Source organism: Halichoerus grypus, chromosome 11 (genome assembly GCF_964656455.1).
Source record: "Halichoerus grypus chromosome 11, mHalGry1.hap1.1, whole genome shotgun sequence".
Classification (NCBI taxonomy): domain Eukaryota; kingdom Metazoa; phylum Chordata; class Mammalia; order Carnivora; family Phocidae; genus Halichoerus; species Halichoerus grypus.
In genome coordinates, this window is record NC_135722.1 from 46,661,803 (window position 1) to 46,689,544 (window position 27,742).

At 43.9% G+C, this 27,742-nt stretch overlaps 1 protein-coding gene across 4 annotated transcripts in view; it reads left to right on the forward strand.

The window, feature by feature from the left end:
- DENND5A (DENN domain containing 5A) overlaps positions 1–27,475 on the forward strand; it is a 103,040-nt gene extending 75,565 nt beyond the window's left edge. For 2 of the 4 annotated variants that reach the window (XM_036068899.2, XM_036068907.2), the window contains 14 exons: positions 267–360; positions 2,610–2,741; positions 6,918–7,070; positions 13,443–13,527; positions 15,468–15,552; positions 16,027–16,155; positions 20,086–20,207; positions 21,415–21,560; positions 22,152–22,270; positions 22,659–22,840; positions 23,491–23,573; positions 24,063–24,186; positions 24,730–24,898; positions 26,447–27,475. In XM_036068899.2, coding sequence (XP_035924792.1) covers positions 267–360; positions 2,610–2,741; positions 6,918–7,070; positions 13,443–13,527; positions 15,468–15,552; positions 16,027–16,155; positions 20,086–20,207; positions 21,415–21,560; positions 22,152–22,270; positions 22,659–22,840; positions 23,491–23,573; positions 24,063–24,186; positions 24,730–24,898; positions 26,447–26,630 — 1,807 coding nt within the window. In that variant the 3' untranslated portion in view covers positions 26,631–27,475. Of the gene's footprint in view, positions 1–266; positions 361–2,609; positions 2,742–6,917; positions 7,071–13,442; positions 13,528–15,083; positions 15,219–15,467; positions 15,553–16,026; positions 16,156–20,085; positions 20,208–21,414; positions 21,561–22,151; positions 22,271–22,658; positions 22,841–23,490; positions 23,574–24,062; positions 24,187–24,729; positions 24,899–26,446 lie in introns of those variants that run through there. The other 2 variants (XM_078058416.1, XM_078058415.1) reach the window with 2 other exon arrangements.
- Positions 27,476–27,742: the final 267 nt, after the last annotated feature.

A 27,742-nucleotide genomic window follows, 5' to 3' on the forward strand; every position in this document is an offset into this window, starting at 1 on the left:
GAATGAGTATAGTTTTGGGTCTGCATATGACGTGTTTTTGTACATGTTTTAAGAGAGCTATGTCTGTGTTCCCTGAGGAGTTTCTCTTGCCTAGTCACTGAGGTCTAAGCTCCTTTTCTTCAAGGTCTCTGAGCTATCTCTGGTGACTTTTGGTCGTTTTTCCATGCCCAGTGTTGTTCCCTAGATGTCCAGGCTCTCTCCTGTCAGTAACTTGACTTTACTTTTTTAGTGCGATGTTCATAATTTGCCTGCTTGGATTCTGTCAGGTGGACAAAAAGGAATGCCCCTGCCCAGTGGAGGCGGAAAGATCGGCAGAAGCAGCACACAGAACACCTGCGTTTAGATAATGACCAGAGAGAGGTAAGACACCTTAAGAGTGACAGACAGTGACACTATGACTATTTTATACTCTCCTCTTTCCCATTTCCTTGGCCTCTGATCTAATTCAAATGTCTTAGCAATGACCTCTCCCCATAAAGAAGGGTTAATACTAGGGTTAGTTCCTGATACCTGATACTGGGCCTTGGTTATGACAAATCCAGAATGTACGATGTTCTGCAAGTGACAGCTGACTATTAACCATGTAGATCCTCTCCCTGAGCCACACCCTGTTTGTAGCCCCATTAGGAATGATGTCCTGCTTAAGAAGAGAGCCTTTCACTGTCCTTTCAGTACTCAGTCATGTATGATCTCTGGGGAGTGTGATAGGAACCTCAGAAGATAAGAGTCTGAAATTTGGGAGAATACTTTTAAAATTTGTGAGGCTTTTTGTGTGTGTAGTATGGTAGTAAAGAAGTTAATTCTGTTAGAGTGAGAAGGAAGAAAAGCTGGACTTGAGTTAATACTGTGAATCTCTGAAACTGGGGAGTAGGGAGCTTTTCTTCTATTTTTTATGTATCTTAATTTAAATCGGGTAATCTTGACTTTTTTTCTTAGAGGTACAAAAGAGAAGAATGTTATCATCAGGTGCCTGGGGATTAGGGATTCCTGAATTGACCTCCTGAGTTTACCAGCTGAGTTTCTTAGCTCTACTGTAACTTGTTCCCAGTGAAGTTTCTAGTTCTAAACCTCAGGATGGAGACCCTGCCTTACTTAGTTGCAGAGAAGTTGTGAAAATGGAGCTTCACCTTCAGAGTCCCATTTCAGGAACTTCTCTTTGAGAAAAGACCCTGCAATTTACATTTTATACATTTAAAACCTGTTAAAGCATACTGTTTTCAAATGTGTCTGGCACCTCAGTGAATGGGAAAACAAATACCATTTTGTCTTTGCTGTTTTTTAAAGGAATAAATTAGAATTGCAGGGTATGGTTATGAATTTTTAACTGCTGATTTAAAGAATATGATTGTGCTTAGACTTTTTATGAAGGTAGCATAAGGGATTTGGGGTATTGGTGTTATTTTAGAAGTGTCCCCTGGGTCTTCCACCTCACCTCCATATTACTTTTTTTAGCAGTGTTTATTGAGCATGTTTTTTTGGTCAAATCACTGTAGTAAGCACTCTGAAATAAAAAGATGACAGGGGAGGTAGGCTTGTCCTCAGGGAATACCAGTTTATTAAGGGAACAAAGTCAGATACACAAATAACTTTAGTAGAATAGTCTTTGGAAAGGGCCATATGAGAGGCAAGTCAGTGTTTGATCTCTGATGATCAGAGCTCAGTTCTACCTGGCATAGTATTCAAATAAGACCGAGGGAGCCATCATCTCTTTAAGCCTCAAAGGATGATGGGATTGTGAGAGACAAATAAGAGCATTCAAGTAGAAGAAATGGAGGAGCAAACGCTTGGTAGTTGTTGTGTAATGGAGGCTGTGGACAGAATACTTTGGAGTAAAGAGGTACAGGAGAGGAGGTAGGTAACAAACTAGGAGGCAGGTAGCAGTAGTCCAGGTGAAGGAATTGAAGCCTAACCTTGGGGGTTGGTAGGAGGGGCAGATTGAGGACCAGAAGATAGAATGGACAGAATTGTACTACTGGAAAGTCTAGGGTAAAAATACTGGTTGCGAACTTGCGCTGCTGATAGGATGTCAGTGCGCAGTTCACTGAATTGATGTGAGCTCTGTGTTAAAACAAATAGCATATGGAGAATCACCAGCACATTGTAGAAAAACAGAAGATGCAGTTGTTGTTTTGAATGTGCACTCTTATTTTCCAGGCCCTAATTTAGCAAGGCTATACTTCATGATAGTAAGGGTAGATATTTTTGATATGGGCGGAAGAGTTAAACTCCTCGCAGCATGGTGGAGAAAATGAGTTTCTCATTAGTACTTTGAAATTTGAGTGGGTTTGTACACTGAGCTATACATGCTGCAGCCATGTGTTAGCTATGTGTTAGCCATGTGCTCTTTACCTCTCATACCATTAAAGCAAAGGTAATTACGGTACTCATGAAATGCCTTACATCAGAGAAAACTTATCATATTGTCTTAGTTTTTCTTTTTGCTGCAAGAATTGCATTTTAAGCTTTCCACCTCCAACTGTAAGCGTAAGAAAGAGGCAGTAAGAAAGTGTGGGGTGATAGTAGTGCCCTCTTCAGGCTCTCATTAGTACTGGTCACTGTGGTTTGTGTGCATGGATCCAAACAGCCTTTGATTTTTCTGTTTGCTGTAGAAGTACATCCAGGAAGCCAGGAATATGGGCAGTACCATCCGCCAGCCCAAACTGTCCAACCTGTCCCCATCAGTGATTGCTCAGACCAACTGGAAGTTTGTAGAGGGCCTGCTCAAGGAATGCCGCAACAAGGTGAGCTATGGTTGCTCGTGAATGTGTGCTCTCTTCCTTGGCGGCCAAGGGGAGACCACATCTGGGCTCTGACCGCTCTTCCTTGGCTTTAAAAATATTGTTAATATAATGGGATAGTACTGATTTTAAGATCCTGTTAACTTGGAATTAGGTGTATTTGTTTTAAATAAATATACCATTACTGGAGAGCAGGCACACTTTGCTTGATATTAATTTAATATGTATTTTTTAAAACTGAGAGATGGATGTAGTTTTCAATTTTAGACATCTTACATTACTTACATGAAATCCTTGTAGTTGAATTGTCTTCAACACATTAATCTTACACACATGAAAATGTTTTTGCCTCTCTGTTTTAATTTGATAGCAGTAGTATCATTATCTAGACACAAGAATTTACTGGGTGCCAATTATGTGCCAGGCCAAAGTGTGTTGTTCAGTTTAAACTTATTGTTTGGATGTTTTTTCAATTCTACAGATAGTAATGTTTTTAAGCTTTATTGAGGTATACTTGATATACAAAAAATTACACATATTTTTTTTTTAAGTAGACTCCACACCTACTCATGACCCTGAGATCAAGACCTGAGCTGAGATCAAGAGTGGGTAGCTTAACCGACTGAGCCACCCAGGTGTCCCTACACACATATTTTATTTTTATTTATTTATTTATTTTTAAAGATTTCATTTATTTATTTGAGAGAGCGAGAGACAGCGAGAGAGGGAACACAAGCAGGGGGAGTGGGAGAGGGAGAAGCAGGCTTCCCGCCGAGCAGGGAGCCTGATGCGGGACTCGATCCCAGGACCCTGAGACCGTGACCTGAGCCGAAGGCAGACGCTTAACGACTGAGCCACCCAGGCGCCCTCTACACACATATTTTAATGTACACATTTTGACAAGTTGGACGTATGCATACACCCATGATACTATCACCATAATCAATCTATCGCTACACAGATCTGTCACTTCCAAAAATTTCCTTATGTTATTTTGTGGGTTTTGTTTTTTTTGTGGTAAGTATACTTAACATGAGATCTATTCTCTTAACATATTTTAAAGTGCACAATAATCTATTGTTAATAGGTGCTATGTTTAAAAATAGACACTTAGATCAGTGGAACAGAATAGAGTCCAGAAATAAACCCAAGATCATTTGGTCAATTATTTTTATTTATTTATTTTTTTAAAGATTTTATTTATTTATTTGACAGAGAGAAAGATAGCGAGAGCAGGAACACAAGCAGGGGGAGTGGGAGAGGGAGAAGCAGGCTTCCTGCAGAGCAGGGAGCCCGATGTGGGGCTCGATCCCAGGACCCTGGGATCATGACCTGAGCCGAAGGCAGACGCTTAACGACTGAGCCACCCAGGCGCCCTATTTGGTCAATTATTGACAAAGGAGGCAGGAATATGCAATGGGAAAAAGACAGTTTCAACAAATGGTGTTGGGAAAACTGGACAGCTACACGCAAAAGAATGAAACTAGACCACTTTCTTACACCATACACAAAAATAAACTCAAAGTGGATTAAGGATCTAAATGTGAGACCTGAAACCATAAAAATCTTAGAAGAGAGCACAGGCAGTAATTTCTCTGACACTGGCCATAGCAACATCTTTCTAGATATGTCTCTTGATAAGCTATTGGGACTACATCAAAATAAAAAGCTTCTGCACAGCAAAAGAAATAATTAACAAAACTAAAAAAAGGCAACCTACTGAATGGGAGAAGATATTTTCAAATGACGTATCTGATAAAGGGTTAGTGTCCCAAATATATAAAGAACTTACACAACTCAACACCAGTAAAACAAATAATCCAATTAAAAATGGGCAGAAGACATGAACAGACATTTCTCCAAAGAAGACATACAGCTGGCCAACAGACACATGAAAAGATGGTCATCATCAATGAAATGCAAATCAAAACCACAGTGAGATATCACCTCATACCTGTTGGAATAGCTAAAATCAAAAACACAAGAAACAACAAGTGTTGACAAGGATGGTAGAGAAAAAGGACCCCTTGTGCACTGTTGGTAAGAATGCAAACTGGTGCAGCCACTGTGGAAAATAGTATGCGGGTTCCTCAAAAAATTAAAAATAGGACAGCCCTATGTTCCAGCAATTGTACTACTGGGTATTTACTCAAAGAATACAAAAACACTAATTCAAAAAGATATATATACCCCTATGTTTATAGTAGCATTATTTACAATAGCCGAATTATGGAAGCAGCCCAAGTGTCCATCGATTGATGAATGGATAAAAAAGAAGTGGTGTATATGTATAGGAAGATTACTTAGAAAAGAGAATGAAATCTTGCTATTTGCAACAACATGGATGGATCTGGAGGGTATTATGCTAAGTGAAATAAGTCAGTCAGAGAAAGACAAATACCATATGATTTCACTCTTATGCTGAACTTAAGAAAGAAACGAACAAAGAAAAGAGACAAACCGAAAAACAGACTCTTTTTTTTTTTTTTAAAGATTTTATTTATTTATTTGACAGAGAGAGACACAGTGAGAGAGGGAATACAAGCAGGGGGAGAGGGGGAAGCAGGCTTCCCGCCTAGCAGGGAGCCCGATGTGGGGCTCGATCCCAGGACCCTGGGATCACAACCTGAGCCGAAGGCAGACGCTTAACGACTGAGCCACCCGGGTGCCCAGAAAAACAGACTCTTAACTGTAGAGAACAAACTGATCGTTGCCAGAGGGGAGGTGGGAGGGTGGATGGGTGAAATAGATGAAGGGGATTAAGAGTACACTTTTTCTTGATGAGCACTGAGTAATATATGGAACTATTGAATCACTATATTGTACACCTGAAACTAATATAACACTGTATGTTAATTACACTGGACTTAGAATAAAAAATAAAAGATAAAATAAATTAAAAAAAATAAAGTGATGGGACGCCTGGGTGGCTCAGTCAGTTAAGTGTCTGCCTTCGGCTCAAGTCATAGTCCCATATTGCACTCCTTGCTCAGTGGGGAGCCTGCTTCTCCCTCTGCTTGCCGCTCCCCCTGCTGGTGCTCTGTCTGTGTCTCTGTCTCTCTGACAAAAAAAAATAAATAAAATCTTGGGAAAAAAAAAGATGTGTATATATGTACAATGGAATATTACTCAGCCATTTGCAACAACGTGGATGGAACTAGAGGGTATTATGCTAAATGAAATAAGTCAGAGAAAGACAAATATATGATTTCACTCATGTGGAATTTAAGAAACAAAACAGATGAACATAGGGGAAGGGAGGGAAAAATAAAATAAGATAAAGACGGGGGAGGCAAACCATGAGAGACTCTTAACTATAGGGAACAAACTGAGGGTTGCTGGAGGGCAGATGGGTGGGAGGATGGGGTAGTTGGGTGATGGGCTTTAAGGAGGGCACTTGAGGTAATGAGCACTGGGTGTTATATGCAACTGATGAATCACTAAATTCTACCCCTGAAACTAATACTATACTATATGTGAACTAACTTGAATTTAAATAAAATCTTGGAAGAAAGAAAAACAAAAGTAAATTATTTGTCCTTAATTTTGATCCCCTTGACAGGTATGTCAGATGTATTTCTAACCTTAAATGCTTGCAGGTTTGTTTGGTAAGATCAGTTAAACAATGAGAAACAGAGAATGTCGGAAGTGACTGTGACCAAAGGGTTTTATTCAACTCTTTCATCTCATAAATGCAAAAAATTAATCCAGAGTGATGGTATCACTTGCTCATGGTCATACAGTGATTGCTGTGTTCTTATCTTTGTAACTGAACTTTTATTTTTTTTAAAAGATTATATTTATTTATTTATTTGACAGAGACACAGTGAGAAAGGGAACACAAGCAGGGGGAGTGGGAGAGGGAGAAGCAGGCTTCCTGCTGAGCAGGGAGCCCGATGCGGGGCTCGATCCCAGGACCCTGGGATCATGACCCGAGCCAAAGGCAGACGCTTAATGACTGGGCCAACCAGGCGCCCCTGTAACTGAACTTTTAAAGAATGCACTCCACCATGACCTGACCTATATGATGGGGAATAAATATATTTTATGTCTCTAGGTCTTACTTATCTTGTCCTTCCCAGCCCAGCAGATGTGCTGTAGGGGTCACCACCGCTCTCTCTAGTTGCATGTGATCCTGCTCACTGTGGTCATCTAATCCTACTGACTGATTCCTTGTAGACCAAGAGGATGCTGGTGGAGAAGATGGGCCGAGAGGCTGTGGAACTAGGGCACGGGGAGGTGAACATCACAGGGGTGGAGGAGAACACCTTGATTGCCAGCCTTTGTGACCTCCTAGAGAGGATCTGGAGTCATGGGCTACAAGTAAAGCAGGTAAGGAATGTCTAGACTCTCCCTGCTGAGCAAACTTTCTCTTTTAACTTACTAGCTTTCCCACACTCTTCCAGCTGGCTGGCTTTGAAAAATGGTGCATGCCATGTGTGGGGTGAGACTTGAAATAGCTAAACAAATAAATAAGTAAATAAATGTGATCCAAACTATTTTCTTTAAAAAATATGCTTCATGAATCTGTGTGTTAGACATTTTTAGAGTGGCATCTTCCTTATTGTAAATAGATCTAAAGGCCAGATTGATAGATCCTTTTTGGCAGCTGGCCCTGGTCTGGAGATGGGACACAAAAGAAAGAACTTGGAGCTCATAAGTACTCTAAGGGTCCTTCACTAATGGTACATTTCCAGTGGAAAAAGTTCTGTCATTAACATTTCTTTTATATACAGATAGCTTAACTGTCTAAAGATTTGAGAAAGGACTGCAGGAAATTGAGTAAGTTTGATTGTTACTGCTTGATACCAGAGAATTTCCTTATTTCAGAATACTCTCTTTGGAATAGCTAGTCAAGATGGACAACTTTTACTTTTATGCATTTTTAAATTTGAAGAGAACATGAAATCTTTTCAAAAACAGTTTTAGGGGCGCCTGGGTGGCGCAGTCGGTTAAGTGTCCGACTCGTGATTTCAGCTCAGGTCATGATCTCATGGGTCGTGCTCCATGAGATCTCATGGAGATTGAGCCCTGCAATGGGCTCTGCACTCAGCACGGGGTCTGCTTGAGATTCTCTCCCTCTGCCCCTCTCCCCACTCGTGTTCTCTCTCTCTCTCTAAAGTAAGCTTTAAAAAAAAAAAAAACAGTTTTAATATGGATAAATTAGAAAAACATGTAAGTATCCAGCAAGTATTTATTGAGGGCTGACAGTGTGCCAGGCACTTGTTTGTTAGTGAACAAAACAGACCAAGATCTCTGCCCTTCTAATTTCTTTTTTTAAGATTTTATTTATTTGACAGAGAGAGACACAGCGAGAGAGGGAACACAGCAGGGGGAGTGGGAGAGGGAGAAGCAGGCTTCCCGCCAAGCAGGGAGCCCGATGTGGGGCTTGATCCCAGGACCCTGGGACCATGACCTGAGCTGAAGGCAGATGCTTAACGACTGAGCCACCCAGGCGTCCCGATCTCTGCCCTTCTGGAGTGCCATTGTCATGGGTATAGAGACAGTCTACCATATCTGTCCTTCAAAACATTTTTCTGTGCACATTGTACCCACATACCATGGATATTTAAAAATCCAACCACAATGAGATACTTTTTCACATCCACTAAGATAACTAAAATAAAAAAGACAGACAGTAACAAGTTTAGTAAGGATCTGGAGAAATTAGAACCTTCACACATTGCTGGTGGGAATGTAAAACAGTGCAGCCATTTTGGAGCATAGTCTGGCAGTTCCTCAGAGTGTTAAACATAGTGTTATATGACACAGTGAGTCCACTTTTAGCTATGTACTCAAGATAAATGGAAACATATGTTTGTATAAAAACATTTACACAAATGTTCATAGCAGCATTATTCCTAATAGGCCAGAAATAGAACAGCCCAAATGTCCATCAGTTGATGAATAGATACACTAAATTGTGGATATCTATACAATGGAATATAATTCAGCAGTAAAAGGAATGAGGGATGATACACGGCTCAACATACTAAGTGAAAGAAGCCAGTCACAAAAGACCACATATTATATGATCCCATTTATATAAAATGTCCAGAATAGGCAAATCCATAGACAGAAAGCAGATGAGGGGATATCAGAAATGGGAGCGAAGGAGATTAGGGAGTGACTGATAATGGGTATGGGGTTTCTTTTTGGGTGATGACAATGTTTTGTTTTGTTTTTTTTTAAAGATTTTATTTATTTATTTGAGAGAGAGAACGAGATAGAGCATGAGAGGGTTAGAGGGAGAAGCAGACTCCCCGCCGAGCAGGGAGCCCGATGCAGGACTCGATCCAGGGACTCCAGGATCATGACCCGAGCCGAAGGCAGTCACTTCACCAACTGAGCCACCCAGGCGCCCCTTGGGTGATGACAATGTTCTAAAATTAGGTAGTGATGATGGTTGTACAACTCTGTGAACGTACTAAAAACCAGATTTTTTTTTTTGTAACAAAATCGTATACTTTGTAAGTGTGAATTTTATGGTAATGTGAATTATATCTCAGTAAAACTTTAAAAATCTAGATGGGATCATACTGTACATAATGTTTTGTAACTTGCTTTTTTTACCTCGTATTTTTTTCCATGTCCTTAACTAATTTTTAGGTGATACTGTAGTAGGTATTTAAGAGCTCAGACTATGGATCAGATAGACCTGGGTTTGATTCCTGCTTAATAACTTCATGAAACTGATCAAGATTTGTGGTTTTTCTAAGCTTCTCTTTCATCTTGTATATGCTGGACTTTTTAAAGTACCCACCTCCATAGGATTCTTGTGAGGATTTGCTAAGGTAGTTTAGGTGAAGCACTAAACTCAGAGCCTGGAATTTGGGATGTGCTCTGTAAATGTTTGTCATTATTACTACTCTTCTCAGATTTCAGTTTTAGTTACTGTATCCATTGTATACGTTTTCCATGTTTGAATCAATCCTTTATTACTAGTTATTTAGGTTATTTCTGATTTTTCAGTATTATAAACAACAGTGTGGTTAATAAATTTTTTTAATGCTAAAAATTGTGTATCACCTCCCTAAAATTTGAGAATCCTCTAGTATAATAGCAGTACTATGGGCTTTGGAGTCAGAAAGACTGGGATTTGAATCCTAGTTCTGCTGGATGACTTCCAGTAACTTGTGATTTTTGAATCTCATTTTCTTTATCCATACTATAGGAATTAATCAAATCTACCTTTGAGGGTTATGATAATTAGATGTAATAAAAATAAATACCTGGCATGTGGTAGGTTTATAACATATGGTGGCTATTATGTTAGGCTCTACATGAAGAATTTGTTTTTTTCCTTTTCTGTATAACAAATGAGTAGAATATACATCATCATTTTATCATTTTCCTTTAAGTTGAGTGAGCCTGACACTTAAAATTGAGCTCTTTAGCTTTTTGGTATGCCCCCCCAAACTTTAATGTTTGCCATAAAAATTTCTAGAGAGCTAGTGAGCCTTCTCCTGCATTTTAAGAAATAATACCTATCATCACATGTTCTAAACCTGTCCTCTGAGGCTTTGCAGCCATATTCTGCAAAAATTCCCATAGCATGGGAGGAATATTTTTTGGAGCCCATTTGAGTCTCTTCTCAGTTTGGATAGATAGAGGCTACTTGTTTAGTGAGAAACCAATACAAAATAATGGGGTCCATTTTGTTCTGGATCCTGCATTTGGAGCATGAAAAGTGAAGCACTGACATTGTCAGCAGAGGGAAGCAAGGGTGTGTGCTTTTTGGCAGGGTGTTAGTACCCTCAGGGATGCATGCATGGTCAGCTGCGGATTGACTGACTATCTCTGCTGGGTTTCTACCGCATGTTCTCCTTAGGCCTTCACTTTGCTAGCGTGTGTGTAGAGCACCTCTCTCCTGGTGAGACATTCTTTGGTTATGTTCCAGTCCAGAAGTTCTGTAACCTGGTTACCTGGACTCCATCATGGAGATTGTGCATGATCCTGCAGTCACCCACATTGTGACCAAATTCACTGTCAGAGAGTGATCTTATTGCCCCTTCTGAGGGCACCTTACTGATCAACTACCTATTTTAATCTACTTAGAAAGTAGAGAGAACCCAAACAGCAGTTTTTGCTGCTAGCTTCCTAAATTTTGTTACTGGCCGTGACTGCTCACAACTGTCTTTGGCTTTCAGTGACATTTTTCAAGGAGATGGGCATCCTTCTCTAGTATATTCTTCTAACAATAAGAGGTGAGGTTTGTTTTTTCATACTGGTTTTGTAACTGCTGCCCTTTGGGTAAGTGAAAATGGGTTGTTTCTCACCTGTGTATGACATCCTTGGAGAATCCGGTGCTATCTGTATTTTGCTTTCCCTGTATAATACCCCAAATGGGTAGTTAGACTAAATTGAACCTTGCAGTCTCAGTCAGCCTCTGTGCAAAAGAGGAAAAAGAATAATCGTAGCTCCTGAACTATAAAGTCCCCAGTGCCCTATCCCTGAGCTTCATTCAGCCCAGCGCTGCTCTCTCGCTCCTGCCTTTGCTCTCTCTCCGGTAAAATCACCGTGAGCCAGGGCGTCCTTCTGGCATGGCAGGCTGGTGCTGCTGTAGTCTTTGGCTCTTCGGCAGTGTTGCATGTGAGGGCTCTCTGGTGACTGGCCGTACTTAGTGTAGGTCACATCCATACACGTCTGCCTTCCTAGTCTTCCTGGATTCTGGGGATACAGTAATGAATAAGCCAAAGTCCCTGCTGTTTTAGGAGCCTACTCTAACCATTTTGGTAGAGGGATGGACAGATTTCTGGAAGCTGAATCACTAAATCAAAGAGTGTGAATATTTTAAGCTCTTGTATTGTCTTTCACATATATTGTATCAATATACCAGTTAGTGTATGGAAGTTGTAAGTCTCATTGATGTTGTTGAACATAATTAAAAAAAAAAATGTGGTTTCTTAATGAATAAAAAAAGTCTTTTCTAGTTTTAACTTGTGTGTTTTATAAAAAAATACCATTATGATTATTGGGTTTTGTTTTAAGCTAGTTAAATCCTTTTTTTTTTTTTTTTTTTTAAAGATTATTTATTTATTTGAGAGAGAGAGAGAAAGAGTGAGAGCACGATTGGCGGGTGGTGAGCAGAGGGAAAGGGAGAAGCAGACTCCCCATAGGGAGCCTGATGCAGGGCTCGATCCCAGGACTCTGGGATCATGACCTGAGCCAAAGGCAGATACTCAACTGAGCCACCCAGGCTCCCCCTTTTTTCCTTTTTTTTTTTTTTTTTTTAAAGTTGGTTAAATCTTATAGGATATCCAAACATATAGCAAGTTTATGTTAACAGCTTTCTGATCTATAGATGAGGGTTTTCTTCCATTCAAGTGCTTGATTTTTTTCCCCCTAGAATCTATCAAATGGATAGAAACAAAATAGATCCCCAGTATTCTCAAGGGACAAATCTTGAGACCTTAAATCCTCACATTCATCCAAGAGCATAAAATTTTCTTCAGAATGTATAACTTCATAAATTGAATGATCTCTTCCAGGCAGTCTATATAGTATCATTATTGGGAGCAATGGTTCTGCCATTAGATTGAAGCTTGAATCCCAACACTCTGTTTACTATCTGTCTGATCTTTTACAAGTTACTTAATCTTTCTGATGCTCAATTTGCTCTTTTCTAAAGAGAATGAAAATAGAGGTACCTATCCTGTAGGATTGTTGAGAGCATCAAATAAAGTATTATATTTTGAACATGCATTAAATAAAGTATTATATTTTGAACATTTAACATAGTGCTTAGTAGCAAGTCTCAGGACATAGTAGCTTCTATTATTATTACTATCACTTCTCTGAAATATAGAACTAAAGTCATTTATAAAATTATTATAATAAATCCTACTACTAAAATAAAGCATAATACTACATTTACGTTATATCAGATATATAGAAACATTTACCATGAATTTAAAATAAAGTTTTTATCACCTAACAAAGGGCACTGTGTATTGCAGGATGACTAGAAAGAGACAAAGCAGTGGCTGGGTCGCCAGCTGGGCTCACTCACCATGTAGGCAAATTGCTCCCTTACCTCAGGATTGCAAATGCTAATCAGACTTGTGCCTTGGTAAAGTGACAAATTACTACATGTCTCAGATAGTTTAAACTGCAACTCTTACATTTCAAAATGCTAAGGTTCTGTTATATTAGCTATAATTAAATACCAGCCTACCTTCCTGCAGGCCTCTTCATTTTTACCTTCAATAGTAAATCCTCATCTTAGTGACAGCTTATTCTCTTCAGCCTGCCCTAAGGGCAGTAATGCCTTTAAATGTTTTAGGAAATTCAGGAGCTATCGTAGAATCTTGTAGACTGGATATTAGCTCCTCAGTACAGAAGCCATCATGCTCTACCCAAGCTGGCCTTTAACCAACTTAGAAGTTGATAGGTTGTTTGCTTTTTTTCTTTCTTATCCACTGGTCCATTCGCAGACTCTTTTTAGCCATGTCCTGTTTGAAGTGGTGGACCATTTCTCTTTTCTATTCCTTTCAAGTCTTCTTTATATTTCTCCTGCATTTTAGTAGGGTGATATATTTGTATACATTGCATCTGGGTGTACATCGAGATAAGGAAATAGTAGAGATACTTTTTAGTAAAAGCCCATATCTGTATGTTAAAATTATCTGTGACTGTGTTCACTGGATGCCTTGGCCTCTGAAATCTAAACTGATAGGTGTTTCTTCCTTGTGTTGGTTCCAGGGGAAATCAGCCTTGTGGTCCCACCTGTTACATTATCAGGAAAACCGGCAAAGAAAACTCACATCAGGAAGCCTCAGTACCTCAGGTAAGATGGTTTCTACACCACTGGGGAGAACCCCCTCCACCCACTTTCCCATCCCCCATTGGAGTGATCAACTGCAGTAGATTATTCTAGGTCATTAGAACCTTTGCTGTATAATGTTTCCTTTTTTAAATATTAAGCTACTCGGCTCTCTGAACCACAGAGTGTGCCAAAGCCATGGGATTTGCTTTCGTTATGTATTTCTGTAACCCCCCCTTTAAAAGTAAATTCTGTGCCTGACCTGGGGCTTGAACTCATGACCCCCAAGATTGAGAGTTGCATGCTCTATTGGCTGAGCCAGTTAGGCGTCCCTGTTTCTGTACCTTTTGATCAGTGAGATAGAAGATTTATATCAGCAAGAGGACAGTCTTAGAATGAATTTAGGTTTTTAATGAATTTGTGTGGTACTGGTGTCCTATGTTTGGAGCAGGTTGTCTGTAGAGTTTTTTGTTTTATACCTCAGAGATGGGCATTGAGATCATCTATCAGTTAAGAGAGCCTGTGTCCTACCTTGGAACTCCTCAGAGTCAAGGCCTGATGTGAATGATCTCTTAACACTTCTTTAACTTTTTTTTTTTTTTAAAGATTTTATTTATTTGACAGAAAGAGAGAGAGCACGCCAAGTAGGGAGAGCGCCAGGCAGAGGGAGAGGCAGGCTCACCGCTGAGCAGATAGCCTAGTGCGGAGCTCGATCCCAGGACCCTGGGATCATGACCTGAGCCGAAGGCAGGTGCTTAACCAACTGAGCCACCCAGCCGCCCTTTCTTTTCCATTTTTTTTTTCCCTAAAAGATTTTATTTATTTATTTGACAGACAGAGACACAGCGAGAGAGGGAACACAAGCAGGAGGAGTGGGAGAGGGAGAAGCACGCTTCCCGCAGAGCAGGGAGCCTGATGTGGGGCTCGATCCCAGGACCCGGGGATCATGACCTGAGCTGAAGGCAGACGCTTAATGACTGAGCCACCCAGGCACCCCCTTTTCCATTTCTAATTTAATAAAAATATCAGAGTTGGCAGGGACCTCAGAGATGATCTAGTCCAGCCCCTTTATTTTACAAGAGGAGGAAACTGGGATCCAGAGAGGAATTGAATTTATTCAAGATCACATACTGCGTTCATGGAAGAGGCCAGATTGGGAGCCAGGCCTCTTGTCCCCTGGTCTGGTGTTCCTTCTGCAGTGCCCCTTCCAGGACAGCCCCCCTCCTTCCTGTACTTCTTGGCATGCTCACATGCGCGCTTTCTGTCTCTCTCTCAAACAAATAAATCTTCTAAAAAAAGCCAAATATAATAATAATAATGAAAATTTTGAAATTTTGTGAGAATTACCAAAATGTGACACAAAGACATGAAGTGAGCAAATGCTGTTAGAAAAATGATGCCAGTAGACCTGCTTGACAGAGTTGCCATAGACCTTCAATTTGTAAAAAAAAAAAAAAAACCAGTATCTGTGAAGCACAATAAAGTGAAAGTGCAACAAAATGCGGTATGCTTGTGTTGTATCTAGGGATCCTAAGCATTCTGGGACATGTTCTTTACACATTCCCTTGGCTCTTTTGTAGCCCAGTTTGAGGCAAGAACAGGACCTGAGTCGTAGCTCCAAATGGAAATACTGCTTCTGTGGATGCATGATGACAACATGCTGGATCAGGAGCCAGAAAATTTGTTTTTCCTCCAGTCCTGACTTTGCCACTTGGTAACTAGGGCAAAGCATTTACCTACTCTGAATTTCAGTTTCCTTCTCTGTGATACCTTCCTTGGCTATCTAGTTGTTAGAGGATTAAATGAGATAATATGTATAAAAGTATAGCATCTGATACCTACTAAGTAGTTAATAAATATTCATGAAACACTGTTACCAAAATAACCAACTATTTCCTGTACGAAGAGTCAGCTCGTTGGATAGTCAGATCTCTCTTGGGACATGACCAGGTTTTTTGTTCTAGGAATACTTCTTGATTCAGAACGGAGGAAGTCTGATGCCAGCTCGGTAATGTCTCCCCTGAGAATCTCCCTCATTCAGGATATGAGGTCAGTCTGGGTTCATATATACTAAGCCACTAAAAGCCTGTTTTCAGTTGCTCCTTAGGTGTCTACTTTAAATAGCAGGGTCTCAGTGACGTAGGCTTCTACAGCATCTCCATTAACCAGGAAGACCTCGTCATTGGTCTTGTGCTTCATGATGCAGTTGTAGAGCTGTATGAGCAGTTGAGTTTCCTCACATTTTTGGAGAATTATACTGGAGTATCACAGGCTCCAGGGTTTGCCTGGTTTTTTTGAGAGCTGTATTGTCACCGCCCCCACTCCCTGCCCCCTGCAAATTGTGGTGAGCCTTTCTGCAAAGCCACACGGAAGCCCAGGATTTAGAGAACAAGAGAGGTGGTTTGTCACCAGGATGGGATAGGATTGTCTCACCAGGCCTGCTTGGCTTTACAGGGGGAGGTATTGGTAGTGAGTTCCGCTTCTACCCCACTCCCCACCTCCTTTTTCCCATTCTCCCTTCAGGCACATCCAGAACATTGGGGAAATCAAGACTGATGTGGGGAAGGCCAGAGCATGGGTGCGACTATCCATGGAAAAAAAGTTACTTTCCAGACACCTGAAGCAGCTTCTCTCAGACCATGAGCTCACCAAGTAAGGCCATTCCACCTGGAGTAGAACCAGGCTCCCAGGAATGGTGGGGAGGGTTTGGAAACCCCTGTGTGAGGAGGGAGAATATTCACTATTTGATTTCTGCTGTGTTCAGCTAAACTCAAATTGCATATGAAGATTTTGTAGCATTTCCTCTTCTCCCTCTTTAACTATAGAAGAAAAATTCTGCTATGTTTGTTCTTCCTACCTTCTCCATTTGCATGTCCCCAAATAGCTTTCTTAAAGAGGTAGTGAGAAGGATGGGGTCCTTATTGGGTACCTCAGAGTTTTAGGGCTCCCCTCTCCTTACTGCACTCAGGAGACTTGTATACCTCTTAGGCACAGGGCATTTTCTTGGTCTCTTTCCTGTCCTGGGGAAGAAAGGACTAGGGAGTGAAAAGGAAACTTCTAAGATATCCCCTTATCTCTTTTGTTCTTTTCTGAGGCCAGGGCCAGCCCAAAACAACAATCTTTCCTCTTCCTCTCTGGACCCTTCCTGAGTTTCCCTAGAGCTTAAAAAGGCTTTCTGATGGCTCTCATGGGCCCCCTCCCTCCACACTTTCCACCTAGAAAGAGGAAGAGGAGAGATTCCATAGTTCTCACATTCCCAGGGGCCATTAAACCTACAGTTCCCTTCTCTAGATTTAATATTCTTTGTATTCTTTTTGTACCCTAGCTACCAGAGGAGGAGTGGGAAGGAGGACTGTCCCCCTTCTCTACCTCTCGGGCCACCACCTCTCCACTTTTCCTGTGTTTGGCTCTTTCTTCACTGGCAAGCCTCTTGGACATTTTTGTTTAGCATTTCCTTAGGCATCTTTTCATGGTGTACTTTATTATCTGACTTCCCCAAGGATGATAAAGCAGGGGACTGGTTCTTGGGGAAATTTTGTGTAGCCAGTTGATTAAACCTGCAGTATCTGTTTTTATTCAAAGTGAAAATATAATGATTTAGATTGTTTACTGTGCATGTAAAACATAGCAAGAACTAGGTTTAAAACCTTGATAAGTTAGGTCATTTTGAGAGGTTGTGAAACAGCAATTTTTAAAGCACTTAAATTTGATTTGAGACAAAAGGGCTTAGGGATAAAATTTGGAGACGGGGAGAACAACTAAAAGAGAACAAGTGAATGTGTAAGCCTTTGGAAGGGAAGTGTATGCACACCAGATTCTAGGGCACAGTTGTGTGTGGTTAAGAAAAAAAAATTGGCATTGTAGCAGGATAGGCAGGAGTGTTTCCTGCTGGCCAGTGTGGGTGTCACCAGCAGGAGGATAGGGAGGCATCTGAAAGAGGGTCAAGCACAAGCACTTTGTGAAGTCCAGAACAGTGGCTAGGTCTAGGGTGTGTATGAGCCTAAAGGCCCAGGCCACAGCAAACAGGGTACAGACCTTGGTCAGGAGGCTAATTTTGGTTTCTTTAAACTGTAGCCCCGTTTAAAGGAGATAAGCTCAGAATTTACTCAGTACTAGAAATTTTCCACCTTATAGTCTGGCCCCAGTGCTACTCCAGTGAGTGGAAAATGGGTTTTGCTGCCACAGATTGCATTTTAGATGGGGTATAAGGGAGAAAAAAGGGGCCCTTCATCAAAACCTATTTATTCCTTCATTCTGCTCTCTCTTATCTTTCTCTTCAGTCTGCTTAAAGCTCCAGCCACATCATACTTCTCACCCTTCTTGGTATGTCTTTAGTCCTTTCAGGGCCTAGTCAGAAGTTTTTTTCACTAGAGGTTGTCTAGACATCTCAGAGACTGGGTTCATTCTTCACCTGGGCACCCATAGCATTTGTCACAGTATTTATTCAAACCTGCCTCACCACTGATGGGCTGTATTATTATTATCTAGTTGCTTGCTTTTTATTATAATTTGCTTTCACTGAGGGCATGAATGAGCATGTTGCCTAGCACCTAGTAGATACTCAGTTGGGCACATAAAATGTGTGCATAGCTGCACAGACAGGAGGAGGCGGACAGCCTTGGAGAGTACATCTCGGTAGAATGTTCCTGAGTCTCTGGGACTTCCAAAACTGTTTGCAGCTTGGAGAAGGGGGTTAGGTTGAGGCAGGTTAAGGGGGCTGTAGGGTCTAGGGGAAAAGGTAGCTCCTATATACTGAGCTCACACTGTTTCCCCTTGACTTCCCTGCAGTGACTATTACTGTGCAGTAGCCCCTCTACCTCGAAACTCACTTTGCATGGCTGCCGTGGCCTTATTCCATCCTGATCTCTTTCTCCCCCTACCCTTTCCAGTCCTCGGTTCTCTGCATGCACACATGTTCTTTTCACGCTTCTCTCTCACTTAGGGATCTCACCCATTGTCATGACTTCTGTTACCCATCGTGTGACTTGCGCATCTGACGCTGTAGCTTTGACTTTCTCCTGAGCTCCAGTCCTGCATTTATTTCCATTCAGGTATCTTACCTTTCGTTCAGACAGAACAAAAGCGCAAGCTTCACAGAATTCTTCACCGTAACTACCTTTCTCTCCAATGTTTTGTTAATGTCGCCACTCTTCTCCCTGAGCACCCCTTTCCTCCCTCCCTAGTTTGAAATTTGGGGTCCAGTGTGACTCCTTGCTTTGCTTTAGCTTCCACATGCACATTTCAGGTCCTTTGCCTTTGCCTCCACCTGTCTTCTTATCTAGTGCCACTGCCTTAGTTTCAATCTTTCACTCCTCAGATGCACTAAATTTAAATTTTCTGAAGCCGCTGTGGCTTTCCCTTTACTTCTAGGGTAAATTGCAGAAACCCATTACTTGTAGGGCAAGTTGCAAACTCTTTAGGCTGACTATTTAGGGCCTTCCTTCATTTGACTGTAGCCCAGCCTTTCAGCCTCATTGCTAACTGGTCATCTCCCTCAGCATTCAACTCCAGCCAAACTGGTTTCCATACCCTGTCCTCTTTCTTCTGCAAGATCTGTCTAAATTCGTGCTGTTCTTTAGGCCTCTCCTCATCTAGGATCATTGAGGCTTATGGCTCTTTAAATTCCCACAGAGAGCCTTTCATGTGCAACTCATTATGGGCAGTCTTATACCATGGCCTTTACTTGATTTATTCACCTGGACTGTATTTGAGGATAGGTGTTCCCTCTCTAGCACCTGCACATCGTAGGCCCTGGATGGTGAATTAATCTCTTGGGTGTACCTTATAGGTAAAACTTCAGAGATTTACTGAATCCATCTCAGTGATTGCAATCTTGGCAACCAGGACAGTTACCTTCTTTTTTCTCTGTGCTGAAGGCCTGTGCACTTGGCTCTTGGTGCCCCCTCTATTTGGGGAAGGTGTCATTGCTGTTGGAGAGGGTCTACAGTGTCAGGAAAAGGAGCTGGCCTTTGATGAGTAAGTGGGGGTGGGGATGGGGACGGGAGAAAGTTTGAAAAGAGAGGAAGGACATGATGTACGTAGCTCTTCCTTGTCTGTGACCTGGATCGTTCCCTTTATTGACTCAAGCTGTCCTGGGCTTACATTCACATTCAGAGCGGTGTTTTGACTCATGGGTCTTAGGTCTGCTGAGGGTCTGAGGCTGGCCCTGGTAATGATTGGGGTTCACAGACCTCCTGCCATTATTATTGCCACACCGCACACTGGGGTGATGCCCCAGCTAGAAGCCTGAGAGGAACTGTGCCATCCCTGAGGGGTGACACTTCCAGCCCCCAGTTTAGGAAAGGGGATCCCGTGACTTCTGACACTGCATTGTAGTAACATCAATGCTTGGACACAGGTGGAGTTTGGCTTTGTTGTTTCTGCTGTAGTTTCAGCCACTTTCCCTCTAGCCCTCATTTAGATGGAGTAGCTGGCTTTGTTCCTTTTTTAGGTGACTCTATAAAGAACTTGAAGCTTGACGTCTTATTCTTCCCTTAGCTGTCTCCTTCCAGAACCGAGTAATTCTAGCCTCTTTCCCCTCCTTTCGGCCGGGGGACTGATGTATTGCCTCCTCTCCGACAGAAAGTTGTACAAGCGCTATGCCTTCCTGCGCTGTGACGACGAGAAGGAGCAGTTCCTCTATCACCTCCTCTCTTTCAATGCCGTCGATTACTTTTGCTTCACCAATGTCTTCACAACTATCCGTGAGTAGCCCTGTGCTCCCCACTAGCCTTCTCAGTGCCAGTCTTCATGAGCCTGCCTAAGGCTAGCTCACTGTCCCTTTTTTTAAAGAAAGAAGATTGTCACTTGTACTTTCTATTTGCCTTTTGCTTCTGTAGGAGAGAGGTACATTTGCCCTCTGTGGAGGTTGTTTTTTCTCTGAAGCTTCTTACTCTTGTTCTGAACGGGGGAGCTCAGTCTTTTTGGCCATCATGTTGTCACTGTTGTCCTAGGCACCGCCCTGGGGGCCTAAGGCGATGAAGGTGGAGTGGAGGTGGGTGGCATGGTGAAGTTCACTGCCCTCTTTGCACACCTGTAAAGAAATCTCCCTTTTGTTTTGGGCTCAGAGAGTGATTCGGCATCCTAGAAGGTTTCAAACCAGCGCACAGGGAAAAAAGACTCTTCCTGAAGTAACAGAACTCCGGGTTGTGGTGGGAGATTTGGGTCCAGCTCTGCTCTGCCCTAACTCATTAGGTTTCTGGGAGCAGAGTTGACTGTTGCTGTGGGCCTGTCTCCCTATTTGCAGCATGAGGAAGGAGGGTTCAGTATGGTCTAAGGAAGGCTTTTGGAGCCTCATCTTTCTTTGGTACCAGGATGCTCTTTTCCTTAGGGGTTAGTCTCTGAATTTGCCCCATGGTTAGCTGTTTGACGGGTGACTCAGCAGCCTCAGCAGCATGGACTCTTGCTTCTATATGACACCCATCCTCCCTCTCTGGGATGAGTGCTGTAGGCTGCAGGAAAAGCAGTACTGGACTGGAACTTAAGAGACTCGGGGGAAACTATTTCCCTTTCAGTGCCTTAGAAAAGGCGTTATAGGACCTCTCTGGAGATTGTTATTAGAGTTCACAAGATGATAGATTAAAAAGTGCTCTGAAAAGCAATTCAGTACAACATGGAGTTGGTGATATTATTTAAGGAACAGATTCACTTAGCCTCTGAGCCTGCAGATGGGCTTGGATCTTTGATGGTTGGGTGGTAACCCTGAGAGGAGAGAGACTGAGGGTAGGATTGGCTAATATTCTAAGCCAGCCAGAGACTAGGTCCTGGGACCTGCTGCTCCTGGCTCTGTTGGGGCTGGTACAGCAGGGGCTGCAAGCATGCCAGCACACCTGGGCAGGCAGGTCAGGGCCCTTTCAGGTATGGGAGGGATTCCTTATGCCCCTTAATGCCTTTGTGGCTTCTCCCAAACAGTGATCCCATACCATATCCTGATTGTACCGAGCAAGAAGCTGGGGGGCTCCATGTTCACCGCCAACCCATGGATCTGCATTTCGGGAGAACTGGGTGAGACACAGATCCTGCAGATTCCCAGGAATGTGTTAGAGATGACCTTTGAGGTATGTGTTATCCAGGTATCACAACCCCAGGCTCTTTTGGGATCTGAGTTTGCAACGGCTGCTTGTGGGAGCTTTCTGCAGGGTTTTATGGTGGTCTTACTCTTATAGTATTAATGTATTAGCACACTTGACCTGTCCTGAGATGATCAGAGGCTGGAGCCAAGGGTTGACCCAAGAACGGGGGAGCCTACCCTGTCTAAGCGGTCTCTGACTCGAAGGCACTTACCCATCTGGACTTGCATAACTCCCTGTCCATGGCATGTGAGAAATCCCCAAGAGTTCTTTCAATTGCTGAGCCCGAGTGTTCACAGAGACCTCTGAATCTCAGACTGCTGTCCCACTTCCAGACCCTTCTGCTTGTAGGCCCTATTCTTCCTTCAGATAGTAGCATCTTCTTTCTCAATCATTTCCCATCATGAGAGTGCTGTATCACCAGCCTTGGTGGTAGGTAGAGCCATGAGCTCTTCCCTATGGGGATGCTAAGGGGCCAGGTTTCAGGCAGCCAGTCAGATCTGTGCCTCTGAGTAGTGCCTCTCTGTTCTCTTATTTTCTTGACCTACCCGCCTTCTTTATTTGGCTGTTCTTTCACAGTGCCAGAACTTGGGAAAGCTCACTACAGTACAGATAGGCCATGATAACTCTGGGCTGTATGCCAAATGGCTGGTGGAGTATGTGATGGTCAGGAATGAGATCACAGGACATACCTACAAGTAAGTGTTCCCTCAGCTATGCCCTAAGATAGTGGGGCAAGGTATACCAGGGTTTGGGTTTGATGCCTGGGTATGTGGAGTTCTCAGGGAGACCTTTTCGGTCGTGGTAGACTATTTGGCTCTGCCTCATGCACCTGAAAAGAAATAGAAGGAGGGTTTTCCAAGCTAAGACGTATGATGTTGCTGTGCACAGGTTCCAGGCCACCCATCATTCAGGTGGCTTCCCCGATGATGCACAGTGGGATGGATGAGCAGGGCCTTGAGGGATCCCCAGCCTGGTTTCAGAGCCTGTCTCCAGGGATTGGCTTTTTGATGGCTTTTGCTGAGCAGCAAGGGGAAGGACACTGGAGGGGCTGGCAGCTCTGACAAGCCATTGCTTGACCTTTAGGTTCCCATGTGGTCGGTGGTTGGGGAAGGGCATAGATGATGGGAGCCTGGAGCGGGTCCTGGTTGGGGAATTGCTCACGTCCCAGCCTGAGGTGGATGAGAGGCCGTGCCGGACCCCGCCCCTGCAGCAGTCCCCCAGCGTCATCCGGAGGCTCGTTACCATCTCACCCAACAACAAGCCCAGTAAGTGGGAGGAGGGGCTGGGCCCTCATGCCACCTAGGTGGGGAATGTGGGCAGATGTCTGGGAACCCTGATGTGGGAGTCCAGACCCCAGCCTGTGCAGCTGCCTCAGGAACCACTTCTGCCAAGAAAGCAGCCTCAGGCATTTGTCACCCTCCTCTCATGAATGTGTGTGTGTGTGTGTGTGTGTGTGTGTGTGTGTCGGGGTGGGGTGGGGTGGGTGGCACACTCCTTAGACGCCTGGAAGGAAAGGGGAGGGCTCATGCAGCCTGGCCTGTGTCCTCTGTACTATTTATATATGATTCTAGAGAGGAGAGGGGTCAGCCTTCTGGCCTTCTCCGTCCTTTTTCCTGGGCCTCACAGCCAAGTCTTGGCCCTCTTTTGGTTGCCAGAAGTTCCAGGGTAAAATGGAAAATAAACTTTACCAGACTCTCTTAGAGATGGAACTCTGAGGTATTAGCTTTTGCTTTTCCTCCAAGATTTTAGCAAAGGCTACCTCAACAAAGTTGGATGGGCAAGAGCCACTCTTCCTTGGGTCCAGGCTATCCTGCCTCTCCCATGAGCCCTTCCTGTGTCCTCAGTCTTGTGGTCAGTCAGCTAAGCATTGTTAGCTTCTGAGATTGGTTAGGGTTGTTTGCTTGATTTTTATCAGAGCTGAACACCGGGCAGATCCAGGAGTCCATTGGGGAGGCAGTCAATGGCATCGTGAAGCACTTCCATAAGCCCGAGAAAGAGGTGAGCCTTCCTGCCCTCCAACCCCGTGCTTTATATCGAGTAAGAGAGAATAATCTTTTTCTAGGCCCATGTAGTGTGGACAACCCAGAGTCTAGAGTGTGTGCTTCAGTTTGACATTGAGCAGATTCCTTCCTCAGGGGCCTCTGCCTTGGGTTACCCTGTTTTCCTTACACACTAATGACCCAGCAGAGTCCCAGGGCCTCTAATGAACAGTGTATATTCCTGTCGTCTTCTGGATTTGACTGGGTCTCCCTGAGCAATGGTCACTCTGGCTTTGTCCCTCTTGGGGGGACCCAGATCCATCCTCTCTTGTGCAGCTGTGCCCTGGGAGCTGCTCTGTGCCACTCACGTGCCAGGTGCTGGGGAGATAGACAAGGTCCCAGCCAGGCTCTTGCTGCCCCCCAGCTGTGGACTGTGGGTTTGGGGAAGCAGTGGCGGGAAGGCAGCTTGGCTGAGGCCAGCCTGGCGTTCTCTTATTTTTTTACATAGCGAGGCAGTCTGACGCTGTTGCTCTGTGGAGAATGTGGCCTTGTCTCGGCCCTGGAACAGGCTTTCCAGCATGGATTTAAATCCCCCCGGCTCTTCAAAAATGTCTTCATTTGGGATTTCCTGGGTGAGTTGAGCCAGGGTGTGAGGGTGGGAAAAGCATGCAGGGACATGGGGACTCACCAGCACGATGTGGGTGCTGACCACTGGGGTCTGAGGTCCAGAAGCCAAACCAGCTGACTCTCAAATTAGATCTGTTTTTATTTGCTCTGGCTTTTCTTGATGGCTTAGAAACAAGTCCTCACACTTTTTCCTTGTAGATCCAAAAGGCCAGTTGATAGTATTTGGAGTCCAAGCCCTGTGATATACCCACTTAGAGAATTTTCGTTGAAGAACCTTTTACCTCAAGAGTGTTTTTCTTTCTTCTTCTTTTTTTAATCTTCAGACTAGGGAAAGGACCATCTTTATATCAAGGACCACATACAGAAATTTAAAACATGAGAATAGGGACCTTATATTTTGAAACGTGACCAGTGATGTCAGAACATTCCTGTTACATTAAGTTACCTGCATCAACATGGAGAGACCCATGGCTAGTGGCGTGCAGGACAGTTAGGGATAGTTGGTTTTGAGAGCCTTTGTCACTGGCAAGCTTTTCTACTCTTCACAGAAAAAGCACAAACCTATTATGAGACTTTGGAGCAGAATGAACTTGTCCCTGAGGAAAACTGGCATACAAGGGCCCGGAACTTCTGCCGATTTGTCACTGCAATCAATAATACTCCCCGGAACATAGGCAAGGACGGCAAGTTTCAGATGCTGGTGTGCTTGGGAGCCAGGTACTGCAGCCTCATGGCCCGGAGTGCACAGCACCCAGCCTTGGAGGTGGTGCTGGGGCCTAGCATGGGGCAGGGGGTGGGAGTGGCTAATGACCAGATGCCCCTGGGCAGGTGAGGCCTTGGAGGCCCTTAATTTCCATGTACGAAGCATATGTGTGGGGATATGGAGGGGTGGGGATGAGAGTGTGTGGGGGCCCATTTTGATGGGAAGGAATAAAACCATTCCACTGGTGAAATTTGAAGCAGAGTCTTATCAAGTCATTCCTTCAACAACCATTCGAATGCGCCAGGCATTATGGAAGGCAGGGGGAATGAGCCGAATAAAACATGGTCCCTACCATTTAAAAGTTTACTTGTCCTGGTTAAATACAGTATAAAGCAGGGGCGCCTGGGTGGCTCAGTCGTTAAGCGTCTGCCTTCAGCTCAGGTCATGATTCCCGGGTCCTGGGATCGAGCCCCACATCAGGCTCCCTGCTCCGCATGAAGCCTGCTTCTCCCTCTCCCGCTCCCCCTGCTTGTGTTCCCTCTCTTGCTGTGTCTCTCTCTGTCAAATAAATAAATAAAATCCTTAAAAAAAAAAAAAAAACATACATACATACATACAGTATAAAGCAGAAGGTTGTGAGAGTACCAAAAGGAAGCATGCATTCATAAATTATGCTGAAACTGTAGAGGAGAACGATCAGAGAAGGGAGGAGGTGGTATTTGAGGTGAGCCTTAATGGAAGGATAGAAGTGGGGATGGAGTTTGAAGCAGACAGAACTAGCAGAGAAGTCCCAAAGGAAGCAAAGGATGTGGGGTTAGGAAATAACAGAAGGAAGGGCAGTCGTAGGCAACAGTTGAAAGGAGGATAGGGGCCTCGGGGAGCTGGGGCAGAGAATCCTTCCATATTAGGACAGAGTTGTTTAATCAGGGGACTGAAATGATAGGAATTTGATACCATGGATGATATACATCAGAGTGGGCAAGATTGTTAGGGGCTGTCCCGTGGGTCAGGTGAGAGTGTGAAGGCCAAATAAACTTAAAGCAGTAGTTCATTTGGGCCAAGGAAGGGAGGAAGTTGGCAGAGTAGTTAAAAACAGACTCTGGAACCAGATTGACTAGGTTCATATTCTCAGATCAGCCACTTACTAGCCATCTGAACTTGGACAAGCTACTTAATCTCTGCTCTGGGACAGACTGGCTGTTGAGACGGAAGAGGTGGTGCTGACTGGACCTGGTGTCTGCTTGGTGGTGGGCTTGTCTAGGGAGGCAGGAGGAGGCAGGGGAGGAGGTGTGGACCTGGTGGCAGGTAACTGGGTCACTTTGGGTCAGGTTGGGTTGGTGTCCCTGGGGCTGAGTAGTCCCTGGTAGGAGCCGTTTAAAGCCATGTAAGGTGTCTTTGCCAAGCACCATGATGGGAGGGAGAGGGGGCTGGGGGAAGCTGTCCACTTCTCCAGCCGCAGACTTTGTTCAAGAAGTGATGGAGCAAGTCCCCCCTTGACCTTGTACTAATTGTCTCCCTTCCCCTTCCCTTCCGATGCATCCGGACTGACCCTTCCCTGCCAGAGATCACCTCCTGCACCACTGGATTGCCCTGCTGGCTGACTGCCCCATCACCGCACACATGTATGAGGATGTGGCGCTGATCAAAGACCACACGCTTGTCAATTCCTTGATCCGCGTGCTGCAGACACTGCAGGAATTCAACATCACGCTGGAGACGTCCCTCGTCAAGGGCATCGACATCTGACCTCCCGGCACCAGCCAACAGCAGGACCGAGAGACTCGCCCTGCAGCTCCGACCCTTCTTCCCAAGGGATTTAAGCAAGTTGTGCAGGAGACAGAGAGATGTACATTCACTGTAAAAAGAAAAGTAGAGGATTTTTGGAATAAATAATCTATTTTAGAGTTTATTTGCTGATTTGCTTTTTACACACTTTCATGTGAAAGAGTGCTAGGGAGAGGGAGACGAGGTTGGTGCCGCTTATTTTGAAGCTGGCGCCCTCCCTCGCCACGGCCGCGTGCTGGGAGCCTGCGGCCTCCCCGGACTGAGCCTGCGGCGCGCAGGGGCGGGCAGTTCTGCTGCCTCACCCCCGCCTGGGCATGAGGCCATCCCACGTTGTTTTTAAACTAATGTTTTCTATATTAACATTGTTCTGGATATTTGGCTTTCACGGGCCACACACAGGTGTGCTGAGCAGGAAGCCCCAAGCTCCAATCAAAGGGATTTTTAGTAGTGCCTCTGCAAGCACCGATGAGTCAGTCCCACATCTTTTCTTTTTCTGTCAGTATTATTTGGAACGGAGACATGCCAGGATGCACCATCGTGCAGAAGATCACATTTCCTCTTGGCACACAGCTGCACAGAAGTAAACATAAGCATGTTTTAACAGGTTTTCTTTTTTTTTTCCTCTTATTTATTTAACCCTCCATTGTGTGTTTTAAATCTTTTTCTTTTCTTTTTTCTTTTTTTTTAAGGAAGGAAGAAGCTTGTCACAGTCTAACTGGCTATGTTATTATTGTTAAATTTATGTTGTTTTGCAACCTAGAAACCAGCTACAGTATGGCCCACTTAATAAAACACCTGAAACAAAACTGCATGGATCCCTGACTTTTATGGGGGTTTGTGAGCAGTGGGTGGCAGGGGTGCCGTTTGGTCCATGTGAGTGTGAGAAGCTGTAGCATTGCCTTGGCTCCTTCCTCAACTGCCCAGGGTGCCCCTCCCCCCAGGGCCTGGTGTCTCCTGGGTCCTTCCTGCTGCAGCACCAGGAGCTTTCATAGTTCATGACTCAAATGGCGCTTTGAGAAGGATGCACATAAGTGTTATTTTCCCACTCCACAGAAGAGGAGGCTGAGGCACAG